Consider the following 12,524-nt stretch of genomic DNA (forward strand, 5'->3'; position numbering starts at 1 on the left):
ACTCAATGAGTAATGGTATAGGAAGAGGAAAATACAAAAGTGAAATGTGAACAGTAGCGATCAAATCAAACCCTGAAGGACAAAAGACTGTTTGATTCATATGGAAAAAGAAGAGCGGGAATTAAGAAAATAGCAAATCAGTGGTCTGAAGCATTACGTGTCCAAATCTTCAATATATGTAGGGCTGATGTGTTTGCAAGGGCTGCTGCATCTGCTGTTGCCTGGAGTCTGAAATAATGTTTTTCTTAAAAAAAAAAAAAAAAAAAAAAAAAAAAAAGTCTTTTTTTTCCTTTCCTAAAACACTTCCTTGCTTTAAATAAGTGCCCCTCCCCCAAGCAAAGAACACTTGTCAGTTTCACATTGTTTCCACCAAGGCAGCCTCAGAGCGTTCCTGTCACTTGTTTATGACCATTTTCTTAAATGAATTTGCAATCTCTCTTGTCGTTAGAGTAAAATGCCCTGGGTGCATGTAAATGTTCCTGCACTCCATCTCCACGCTCTTTCACAGGGAACAAGTCATTGAGAGTCCTAAAGGATATTAGCAGAAAATATATTAATTGCTGCTAATTAAATAAAGCACTGGGAAGCTGTCTCCTCCACTCCGCTTGGCTGGCCATTGGCTTTAATCCTATCATTATCTTTTATTAATTAATGTCCCCATATAAACCAGTCCAGCTGCTGCTTTTGCTGCAGGTCACTGATGTGCATCTTTCTGGATTCCAGAAAGTCCAATGTTTTTGGTAAATGACTGTCCTTGATCCCAGATATGGTTGTAAAAGGCCAAGGTCAGTCTCCTTACAATATGGAAGGGAGTTGGAGAGTTAGAGCAAGAGAGGCTGCTGGGTCACTGTGCTGGTCCAGAGTGGAAGTGAGCCCCAGGCTCCAGCTGCTGCGTCCAGAAGGGTGAAACGCCTGCCTGCCCTGGCTGAGACTTCTGGAGTCTCGTTCTGGTTCCTGGTGGGGATATCCTGGTCAGGGATACCTAAAGCCCTGGTATCCCCAGGAGCTCAATTTTCCCACCAGGAACACAGAGAATTTCCTAAGCATATTTTCTAGCCTCTAGGATAGTGTGTGATGATTCTTCCTTCTCCCACCACCTCACAGACCCAGGAGTTGCCTAGACAGGGCCACCCCACAGGGTGGGAAGCAGGCTTCCTAGCTCCTGTGAATTTAAGGGCAATAATAAAATGTCCCTGTTTAGTGACCCCTGTTTATAGATGAAAGTTGAGTCCATATCCTGCCTCTTCCCTTGCCACTATGCTTCCACCTTGCAAATGGCAGAAATAGTCCTTGGATGACAATAAGCTTCCCGTGGCAGATTTCTGTCGTCTTGCCTTTGCAAGAAAAAAAAAATGCTTTAAAATAAATCATAGCTTGTGAACTGTTTATCACCCTCCACCCCTACCCACTTAAAAAAATACACTAAGCTGTGTATAGTGGAGATTTGACAGAGAATCACTGCTGAAACTTGTGTGTGTGTGTGTATGTGTGTGTAGAATGATGTTATGAAGCCATTTTTTTTCCTTCCTGTGGCGAAAGGTCGTAATGTGTGGTATTTCACGGTTTTATATAAATCTTGGTTTAGGATGTGGAACAGACTCAATAATACATGCGCTTTTGGCAAAGAGACTCCTTCGGATCCCCATAAATCAGAAGTAATACGAAGTCCTAGCGAACAAAAGAGCAGAAACATTTAATTGCTGCAAAACAGGACTCTCGTCTCCTTTAAAGAGAGATTCATGTAAATTCCCCAGGTTCCTATCTTCACGGTTAGAGCTCGACCTATAAAACAGGTTATTACATTACAGCCGGCAACCCTGGGTGCTTGAAAGGGAAGGCTCCCTCCCCACCCCCTCCCACCTCTCCGCAGTAGATACTTTGTATACTTTCTGCCTTGTGCCACAGGGGAACCTAAAGCTTGTCACTTGCAAAAGAAAACGCGAATGGGGCGGGGTGGGTGATGGGGACAGGGATACGTAGAAAAATATTTGGCTAATCCCACATGCCCTACCGCTATTTGGACTGTTTTCGAGGCCCAGAGTTCGCTATGACTCTGAAAAAGTGCAGTGTGCAAGGACCACGGGCAACCTGGAAACGCGAGCGGAGGGCGGGAGCAAGCCACAGCGCCCCCTCCCCAAGCTCCCGGGAGGCGGGAGCCTCCACCCAGCCGCTGTGGGAGGGGATGCTTAAGGGTGGAGGAGAGGGGTGACCACAGGCGTATCCGCCGGCGTGGCACGCTTCCCAGAGGTGCTGGAGGGCGTCTGCCCTTAGGGCGTGCCTCCGGGTAAGGCTGGAGAGCTCCGGGTTGGCAAGATCCCAGTAGCCAGTGGGAGGCGCGCGATCCGAGGGGTTGCGGAGATGAGACGGGGAGGGGGGTAGTAGTTGGGTAGCCCTAAAGGTCTCTCCTCAAATAAAAGGAAGCGCTGAGGAGGGGGGCAGGGGGCAGTGTCCCAGGAGGCATCTCTTGCGCTTCGGGCTGGGGCGCTCAGGAGACCGCGTGGTGTCAAGGCCGGAGTAAGCTGTAGGGCGCGCCGGGAGGAGGAGCACGGCCTGCCCTTGGCGCGCTGTGGGAGACTCCCAGGACTGCGTGGCCTGGACGCCGCGAGCCGTGGGGCGTCCGGTGGGATCAAAGGAGCCAAAGGAGGCCAGCCGGCGCGTCTGGGATTGTGGGATAAGGGGCGGGAGAGAGAGAATTGGCATGGGCGGGCAGATCCTGGCCTGGCCTGTGTCACCAGGAGAGGGTGTGTGCGTGTGTTGGTGTGCGGGTTAGCACGCTCCTGTCCCAGGCCAAGACCTGGGTGGATCCGAGTGTGGGTGGACAGGCTCCCGGGTGGGTGCCCCAACGGGAAGGAGAGAGAGAGAGCAAGATCAAGGGAAGCGAGGTCTGCGGGTTCCTCTGTGTGTGTCTCAGGCCCTGTGGCTCAGCACTGGAGCCGCCTGGCACCCACAGGAATGCGGCTTCTCTCGGCTGCCCAGGCCGCCCCCTGTTCCACAAGGAGGTGGCCGCCAGGAAAAAGGGGGGAAAAAGGGCAGAAATCCGCCTAGCCCAACACGAGCCTCAAACAAAGGCCAATTTATCTGATATTTTACTGTAGGGCCCAGGAGGCCAGCAGGGCACTGAGGAATTGCAGTGGCTCTGCCAGCATGTTCTGGGCCTCCTGGGCTTTGTAAGGAGGTCTAAAGATGGGGTTGGAGTGTTGGGAGTACGGGGGTGGGGGGCGGTGAAGAAGCCCACGGAAAAGAAAATGAACTCTTGGGGTGTCCTTGACATCTTGGGAGCACTAGACTGAGCACTAGGCAAGTGGGGATGGGAAGAGGCAGGCAGAGGTGGGCGAGAGTGGAGTTTGGCAGACCCGGAATATGCTGGGTAGTGGTACACGTTTATATTAGATATAGGAATAAACAATGGACAGAAAGAGGGAGGGCAAGGGAGAGGAACATCACACAGATATTTTTAGACTTTGCTGAGGATCTGTTATTTTTACATCCTTGGGCGCAGGACTGAAGGGAGTTAAATTCCCCCGGGAGAATCCCCATGGTGCCAGGGAAAACCCGCTGCAGACTGGTTTGCCAGAATATTTTTGTCCACAGCTCCCAGACCAAGTTAAAAAAAAAAAAAAAGACAACCGCGCGAGAGAAGAGGCCATTGCGAGTGGAAGAAGTGAGGTTAGCACAAGGGAAGGAATCCTGAAACCAAGTCTGCGAGCGGCGTTCTGCCTGTCCGTGTCGCAAGGAGGCTTTAGTGTCCCTAACCACGAGCAGCGTCAAGGCTGGGGTGGAAGGGTGGTCATTAAAGAAGAGCTTCCCTCTTCTTTCTCGGGAAGAGCCTGAACTCACCCTTCCCTTAGCTTGACCGCGCCGGGGGATTCGGGGTGATAGCGAAGGGATCCCCTTTTCAAAGCCAGGAATGGAGGTGGGAAAATGACGGGAACGGCTGGAAAAATACCTGCCCTCTCTGTGTGCAGAAAGGGAGAGAGCATGTTCCAAGCACACTCTCAGGTGGCCAGTGGGTGCTCCCCCCTCCAACGTTCCCAAACACGCACCCCGGGGGAGGCTGGCGCAGGGGAAAACTGGTGCTCACAAACCTCGGGGCACAGAGTTTCTCCCAGCCGGATTCCCCAGATTGAAAACCCTGGCTTTCGGTGTAATGGAAACTCCCGAAATCCTTACAAGCAAAGAAAGAAAAGCAGGAAATAGATTCCTCCACTTCTTCCCCCCATCCTACTATTCTCTGCCAGCACAGAAAACAAAATGGGGTTTCGACTGTCTCCCCCCGCCCCACCTCCACATTGTGTAGCCACCCAGAACCTCTTCCGAGAAAGGAGTGCTGAAGGGGAATGAAGAGGGGGCAAAAGCTGTGGGAAGAGAAGCGGCCTCTGGGGCTTTAGGATTGGGGGAGAAGCAGGCCACAGCCCCGCTGCCGCTGTTGAGCCGCCCCGGGAGCAGGCAGGGTGCGCCTTAAGACTCGCCAAACCACTAATCCCCCCAAGGGCCAAGCCGTTCCAATCTGCCAGGCTAGAAAGTAAAGGGGAAGAGAAAGAAGGAATTGGGGAGATGGGGAGGTGAGGAAAGCCGAAGGAGAAAGAACACACAGGTAAATCACCCTCCAGGCATACAGCGTGCCTTTTCAGGTCTATTCTTCCAATGCTGGAAGAACCTTCTCAGAAATCCTCAGATGACAGGATATACTTTTTTATGTTCTAATCTCCAACACCGCCCCCTCCCCAGAAGACTCTTTTGTCACATTTATTGCTGCCGACTTCCTAGCTGTAAAATATATCTCCTGCATCTTATAATTTCCAACATACAATTTCCCACAGTATTCCAAGGAAACAGAGGCAGGCGGATTAAACAAGTCAAAAAGACTCCTACAATTGGGGCCTGGGTGCATTGCTCTGGACCTGGGCTGTAACACTGGTCACACTGTTGGATGTCTATATGCAGGGGTGCCGCGAGAAGGACAGGACATAGACCTAGGTTGCCCTAAGTCCTTCCTCTCAGCCCCAAAGAAGGCTTCACAAAGGAGAAATCCCAGTACACAGATTCAATTTCTCAGCGTTTGGAACCTGCTTTGCCACTGCTTTATGTGAAAGTAAAGCAGAGTGAGCTGCTTCCTGAAAAAAACAGAGAGTGGTAAAGAAGTTGGAAAGAAACCATTTATATTTAGAATATTATCTCACACAAAATGAAATCAACACGGGGCCACAATGCTCACTCCTTTCCTCCACCTCACAATTCCCTCTTGGCAGACGGAATGCTTCCCCTCCCTGCCCCTGCACTCCTTGGCCTACTGGTTTAGTTAGGTCCATCATTGTTCTCAAGTTCTGTGAGCCTTCGCTCTCTCTGAAAGACCTCAGATACATTTATAATCACACACCAAGGAGTCCAAGTCACTACAATTTGCCACGTGCAAACATTTCAGATTTTTAAAAAATGTAATAGGAAGGGAAATTTCTTTTTCTTTTCTCATATCTGGAAGCTCCCTTTGAAGGGAGTGTAATTTGTCTAATTGCTCTGGCAATACACAGAGGCTGATGGGGGGGCAGTTCTCCACCATAATTGCTTTGAGCTTAGAATTCAGAGTGGTTATTGAGGGATTTCTGCTCCTTTCTTACTTACACACAGGGTGGGAGGGCCCTATTTAGATTCCAGCATTACTTTCTACCTGAAACAATCTGGGGTTAAACTTAAAATTATCTAAACGTTTTCGTGGTTAGGCAAAAAAACCCAAAAAAACAAAAAGCAAAAACCCCACCTAAATATATATCACACGCAGTACTATAAACAGGCCACATATGTACAGAGACATATAAAGCACAGCATCCAATATATACATATGTAGAGTTCTGCATCCATGCAGCTCTAAATTTGTTTTCCTTTTTGCCTTATTGGATCTCTGCAGACCTGCCTTCCTTTAAATTGTCCTCATAAAACGTCACTAGCCCATTATAAGGGAGGGGGCAAAGGAGTATTTTTTTGAGAAACATTCTGTTTTAATGGTCGAAATAATTTTATTTATCCAGAATATACAGTTTAATTCCTCTATCTACACTTATTTACATGGTTAAAACAAAATTGAAAAAAGTCTTTTGAAAAGTTGAGGTCATAGATTTCAAGGCACCATTGATAGTGTCCACAGTTGCGCAAAAAAGTTCATCTGTAAAAAAGGGGGGGACGAGGGTCCTTTGAAATGCAATAACTTACATGCAAAAAAAGCTTTACACATCAATCTTTTTTGTTTCCGTTTTCCAAACTTCCCATATAAATTCCTTTCTTTATGATTTTCTAAAACGGCAAAACACAGTAGTCCCAAAAAACAGAGCAAGAGAAAGCGGCCCATCTAATAGAGTGTCCCGGAGGCCAGCGCCAGTGGGTGCTGTAAGGAGCCCGGCGGCGGCAGGTGGGAATTGATTGAGCTTGCTGCGCTCGGGTACCAGGAAGCCGAGTTCTCCAGGTAGCTGGATGCGGGGGACTGGTTGGAGGTCGGAGGGTGGGCATGAGGGTGGTGGCTGAGTGAGCGGGACGAGCCCTGGGGCTCCCACACCGCCGGAGACTGCGGCGAGTTACACGCCATGGGGTCGCTGGAGCTGGGGCTGTGCTCCGGGGGCATCTCCCCGTTTTTCATGATCTTCTTGATCTTGGATCTTTTGTTCTGAAACCAGATTTTCACCTGGGTGGGGGAACAAAGGTACACGTTATCGGGACACTCAGAGGCCACCCTCGCCTTCCCCAGGGCGGCGACTGGAGGCTTCTTGGACCGCCCAGGCGGCCTGGCCCTGGCGTCTCCCCGCAGTTCGAGGCCTATCGTCTAGGGGCTGGGCCGGAGGCAAAGCTCGGATCGCCAGCCCCAGAGGGCGCCCAGGCAGAACCGCGAGACTAGGCCGCGGCAAGGGCACAACCCGGAGGCTGCCGTCTTTTGTTCGGGCTGCGGGCAGGGAGAAGGCGCGAGTGTCCGCCGCGGCGTGCAAGCACAAGTAGGCCGACGCAGCGCGCACGAACGCAGCGCGGCCAAAGTAAAACAATGGCCCGAGCCCGGCGCTTCAGGGGCGTGGAGCCGGCTACGCGCGCACGAGTTCAGGGAGGTAAAGCAGCTGTCTCCCAATCCCCCACCCGACTCCATTCACCGCCGCCTCTTCTCCGAGAGACGTCAGAATCCGCCTGCACCTCGGGGCGGCGACTTGAACATTCTTTATTCTTCCATAGGGGTTACAGTGGAAGTGAAGGGAATTGGGACCCTCTAGGAAAGATTTCTGCGTGCAACAGCGCCCCCCCGCCTCGCGACCCTCAGGCGCTGCGGCCCAAAGCTCCGCAGCAGCAGGGTGACCCTTCCGCTTTTCCGGCCCGAGGTACGTCCTCGGCCTTCAGGCGGCCTGAGACCGACGCGAGGCCGCGGGCCCCACTCTTCCCGAGAGGCTCTGCACTATGCAGAGCGCCAGACAATCTCCCAAGGCTGCCACAGAGCCCTAGAAATAACCCTTCCCTTGTTCCAATCTATAAAGTTGGTTCCTCGCCCCTGGAGGCCCGAAGCAGGGGACATCTTGGAATGAGCGACGTCTCCATCCCGTCCCCACCGTCACTTGGCAGCGACACCGACCTGAATCATGGGGGAGGGCGCAAGGTGGGTGTCTTTCTGTCTGTCTCTGTCTGTCTGTGAGTTTCTCGCACATGCTATCCGATTGGCCCCAACCAGCGGGGACGGAACCGCGTGGCCCACCCAGGCTTGCAGCCCAGGCGGGGCTCTTGCTGGTCCGTGGCAGCATTTACCTGTGTTTGCGTCAGTCCCAGCGAGGCAGCCAGCTCCGCGCGTTCCGGCAGGGCTAGGTACTGAGTCTTCTGAAACCTTCTCTGTAACGCGGCCAGCTGAAAGCTGGAATAAATAGTCCTGGGTTTACGAACTTTCTTTGGTTTGCCATTCACCATTCTCACCTCGGGCTCGGCCACTTCTTTCTCTAAATAACCAAAACAGACCGGGTTAGAGCTTGTCGGCAGACAATGGCCCTTTTGCAGAACCCTCAAATACAGTCCTTGAATTTCTTACCATGCAGTCTTCACGCTTGTTTCTCCATATCACCACCTTTGCTTCATGAGACCCAGAGACGTATGCCCCTCCCCCAAATCATGGAAAGGCCAGGTAGTCAGTCTCTGATTAATTCCCTGCTCTATTCATTCAGGTTTTCCAGGGCTTGTGCAAAGCGCGTTGGACAGCATAGATCCCTTCTTGGCGTCTGGGATTTCGCCCTTGTAGCGGTTTCTGCTTCACCCAGGCTTGTTTTTACACCCTCCCAGTGCTCGCCCATGTTTCTGGGGGTGATCATGGCCAGCCCCTCCCCGGGCTTCAAGGGCTGTGACCCCCTTTCTGTCAGCATCTGTTCGGGTGCCTGCAGAGGCCAGACGCATGGGCAGGGAAGACGCTGACCGAGGTCTCCAAAGTTCAAAGACCCATGAGCAAACTATGCTCCTTCAATCCAGCAGCAAGCGGTCCAGGCCGCCGCAGACAGAAGGCCGATTATGCAGCCCCCATAATCTCCCTGCAGATCTGTGAGGGCACAGATGTGTCTGGTTTCTTTTACAAATAGACCTAATAAGTTCTTGGCTAAAAGAAAAAAATCTTTCACTTATGCACGAAATACAGAGACACTGAAAGGAACGAAGACATCTCCTCCTTCTTTTAAAGTTTAACAAGAGTCACACATTGAAAAGAAATTGGTGGTGGGGTGTTTTCGTAGGAAAGGGGCGGCAGGTCAGGACGAATTTCTCAAAGTCCTGAGTATATACTGAGGGGGGAGAAAGGCTTTCTGAACGTGTGTTTCACCAATGTGCCCTGGGGCCACAAGTCCCCTTTCCCACCTTATCAAAAGTGCCCATCTTTGGAAGAGGCGGAGAACCTCTACGTGGTGTGTGTGTGTGTGTGTGTGTGTGTGTGTGTGTGTGTGGCGCGAGCTCCTGGGAGAGGAAGGGTGGAGGATGAGGGCTGTGGTCTGGATTCTGCCAGAGTAGGGGATGCTAATATTAGCAAGATTATTAATGTGCTGGTGGGAAGAGATCAAACCTGACCAGCAAAACCTCTCCAAGGAGACCTCATGCCTTTCTCTTACCGCCCAAGCTCACTAACCCTCTTAAACTCTCCAACTAAGTTTCAAGGAGGTGGAAAAAAAAAAAAAAAAAAAGGAGGTGGGGAGGAGGAAGACAAATTTTAGGCATCTATGGAGAAAGAAAAAAAAAATCGCTCCAATAGCGTGACCCCTCAGCAACCCTCCTCCACCTTTAAATGGCTTTTTGTTTTTGGAAATGCCTTGGATAAACCGCAAGCCTCTCGGCGCGCTCTTCCTCGGGCAAGCTACAGCTCTGCAGCCCCCCACCCCACCCTGCGCGCTCCGGGCACTGACACGACGCTAGCTACTGGCTACTCTCAGACTAATCCCCACAGAGCCTTTGAGGCAGCCTTCCACTGCCACTCACACCAACCGAGCACGCTTACTAAAAATTCAACAACTAACCTCCCCTTTATTACGCAAACACCACTAGAGTTGCTTGATTCTTTCTTTTCTCCACCCCTACCCCCTTTCCAGCCTAGCTGGCTTCCGGACCAGGAAAGTTGGGAACCCAGAGACTGACTCCCCTGCTCCCAAGGTGCCAGAGGGGAGAGACGCTGATCGGAACCCCCTCAGGCTTATTTTAAGAATCCCTAAAATGCTGGCCCAGGAACCTCTCCTGGTTGCAGTCCAGGCCCCCACTCCTTTATGCCGGGTGCGCCCCCACTTCAGCGGATGGCGGGACCCCACTCTCCTCCCATCTCGCCCCTCCGGAGTTACGGCGGCTACTCCGGTATCTGCTTCTCCCACTCCACGCCGGTACCAGCCCCCACACCCCGTACCTGGCTGGCTGGTGGCCGTCGGGACGCGATTGTAGGCGCCGCCACCGTACTGATGGTAGGGGCTGGTGTAGCTGTAGTCGGCATAAGCTTTGGCGGGGTAGCTGCCGGCGGAGCCGTTCACGCCGTGGTACTGGTACTGGTAGGGGTTGAGCGCTTTGCCGTAGGAAGCCGAGGTAGGAGAGCAGTAGCCGTGCGGGGCTCCCCCGGTGGGGCTGTAGTAGTCGGAATCAGTGGCCGACGACTCTGGCAAAGTTGGCGATTCCTGAGACGGATGATGCATGGCTGCGGACGTCTGGAATGGAGCTTGGAAGTCGCCGGATCGGATGCTGGGGACCCTTCTGTCAAACACTCCTGTCATCGCTCCCCGGCGGTGGCGGCTGTCTTTGCTGCTGTGGCGGCGGCTGCTGCCCGAGTTGGCTGTGAGGCTGCTCTGGTCTAAGCAGACATGGCTGTGGGAGCGAGGGAGGAGGAGGAAGAGGAGGAGGAGGAGAAAAGGCGGCGGCGGCGGCGGCGAGGAGGAGGCTGGGAGTGGTGGAGACTCTGTCTCCGGCAGGCTGACTGCTGGCTGAGGCGCAGCACAGCCTTGGTTAAATCCTTAATTGCGCGCTTACGCACAGCGGGGTGGATCGGGTTCCATTGGCCAGGGCCTCGGGAGCAGCAGCAACACCCTAACTCGTCCAACTAGTTTTAACACAACAAAGCATTGCTTAAAAAAAAAGGAGGGAGAAAAAAAATGGAGGGAGGGGGGAAGTGTGTGCGTGTGTGTGCGGGTATATGTGTTGTTGCTTGTTGGGGGAGGGGCGTCTCAGCAAATCTGTTTTCAGTGAATACTAAAGACATCGCAGAAGCCCCAACACCAGCTTTGTAATGTCTGGAGACAATGTGTTCCAATCAGCAGCCTCAGAAAGTGCACATGTTTGGGGGATGAGGTAGGCGACGGTCCTCCCTTGCTCCCCTCCTCTCCGCCCCCATGGGCTGCGCCAGAGGCGAGTGTGGAATTGAACACTGATACTGAAATGGGGAATCAAGGATGTGGGATGGCGGGGAGAAGGAACTGAGAACAATATTTGTAGTGGGGTGCTGGGAATCAAGTTGTAACTTACATGTGTTGAAAATTTGCAATTTGGGAAAAGACAGGTTTATAGTAAGCACCCTCCTTTGCATTAGATGAAATTTCTCAGAAAAGGGCCAGACAAGGATGCTCAAGAACACACACTGTCCATTCAGCGGTTAATGGTAGAGAGTTCCTGCCGCCCTAAATCCCTATGACGAATTGTAAAATATTACTGTCTTAAGCACAAACAACTTAATGATGCCCAAATTGCTGGTCCCCCAAAAGAGCGGGCAGCCCCACATTTTGTTCAATATCATTGTCTGTTTGGATATCATTGGACTAGATGATCTGTAACTCTGTGCTCAGTAGCCAAAGACTCCTGAAAAAGTAAATGGTCCACTTATGACCTGTCATTCCCACGGACCAAACGAGAACCTCAGGACGACTGGGAAGTACACAGGGATAACAGCCCTTTTGAGAAGTTGGGTGAACCCCACAGATTCACCCCTCTTAGCTCCATGGAAGTCACCCAAGCGCCTGCCTTACCATTTCCCAGGACCCGGTTTCTCTACCTTCTGTCCTTTCATCTCCTGCCTTGAATACATCTTAGCTCATATGTAAAGGGACAAAAGGCTTAGGAACCTAGGTACTTTGGGTCCAGAGTTTGCTTTTATGCCGTGACACTCTTGCTCTAGTGATGATCTAGCAGGGAGCTTAGAAATTTAACCTAAGTCAATCTACTGCTCCCCATTTGCATTCCCCTCAAATAGGCAACTCCGGGGCTGGATCTTGATTTGGGCCCTTCCGGCATGTTCCTCCCTGAAAACCCTGTGCTCCACAGGACAGCCAGGGTGGGACGGTGTGGCTTCTCTACCTCTCTTCCCCCCAACAGAAGAGGCAAGCGGGTACATCAGTTGTGTATAGTGTTAGTTTAGCCTTGCTTTGGCTGTGGAGCTACTCCAGCCCCAAACAGGTCCACAGGGAGAACTGGGGATCTGGAATTCAGAGCAGGATGCCATGCCAGCTCCCGAACTCCAAAGTGGAGCAGTGACATGTGCACCAGCTCTCTGCGTCTGCCGTCTGTACGAGGTAAAACCACAGCTATTGTCGCACTGACCCTTTGAGGGCACCTTCAGCATGGGCTCACACAGGGCAGGGCAGGCGTGTGTCACAGGGTCCCTGCAAGCCCCTTCCCCACCCTGGCCGAGTCACCTGTGCTGGACTTCCCTGAGACAGACGCCAGGGGAAACAGAGCTGCTGCTGTTCGCCCACCCTCACCCCTAGCTGTCGATTTTGGCACTGCTGTTCACCTCCTAGATTTAGGCAGTGAAGAACTACAGAGTGGCGGGGAAACACTGCCAGCCCCGTCGGACTTGCAGTTCTGGCCTCTGCTCTGAAGTTCTCGGAGCCCATCGAGTCACCTTCGCATATCCTGCTATTTAATTACACGAATCACTTCCCCAAAGCATTGCCAGGGATGGTTCAAAGCGCCTCCGGGCAAAGGCCAGTGGCGCTGGGAGCCAGGCGGCCTTCCACTGGTTCCCCAACCCGGGACACTTTTTATTTATTATGGATTTAAAAGTTACCACGTGAAGA

General features: G+C 52.2%; 1 protein-coding gene across 1 annotated transcript; it reads right to left on the reverse strand.

The window, feature by feature from the left end:
* Nucleotides 1-5,231: 5,231 nt before the first annotated feature.
* On the reverse strand, nt 5,232-10,699 carry DLX5 (distal-less homeobox 5). The gene is made up of 3 exons (XM_019729839.2): nt 9,875-10,699; nt 7,765-7,949; nt 5,232-6,670 (listed from the first exon to the last, which is right to left on the reverse strand). The coding sequence occupies exons 1-3, from the start codon at nt 10,230-10,232 to the stop codon at nt 6,341-6,343; spliced, it is 873 nt and encodes a 290-aa protein (XP_019585398.1). The 5' UTR covers nt 10,233-10,699; the 3' UTR covers nt 5,232-6,340.
* Nucleotides 10,700-12,524: the final 1,825 nt, after the last annotated feature.

This window comes from Rhinolophus sinicus, linkage group LG09, assembly GCF_036562045.2.
Source record: "Rhinolophus sinicus isolate RSC01 linkage group LG09, ASM3656204v1, whole genome shotgun sequence".
Lineage (NCBI taxonomy): Eukaryota > Metazoa > Chordata > Mammalia > Chiroptera > Rhinolophidae > Rhinolophus > Rhinolophus sinicus.

What these genes read in the sequence shown, in the direction of transcription:
- DLX5 (XM_019729839.2), bottom strand. Translation starts at nt 10,232, where the DNA reads ATGACAGGAGTGTTTGACAGAAGGGTCCCCAGCATCCGATCCGGCGAC. An exon ending in GACGGCCACCAGCCAGCCAG is followed by an intron (nt 7,950 to 9,874) that starts GTACGGGGTGTG and finishes TTGGTTATTTAG; the next exon opens with AGAAAGAAGTGGCCGAGCCC. An exon ending in TGGGACTGACGCAAACACAG is followed by an intron (nt 6,671 to 7,764) that starts GTAAATGCTGCC and finishes TCCCCCACCCAG; the next exon opens with GTGAAAATCTGGTTTCAGAA.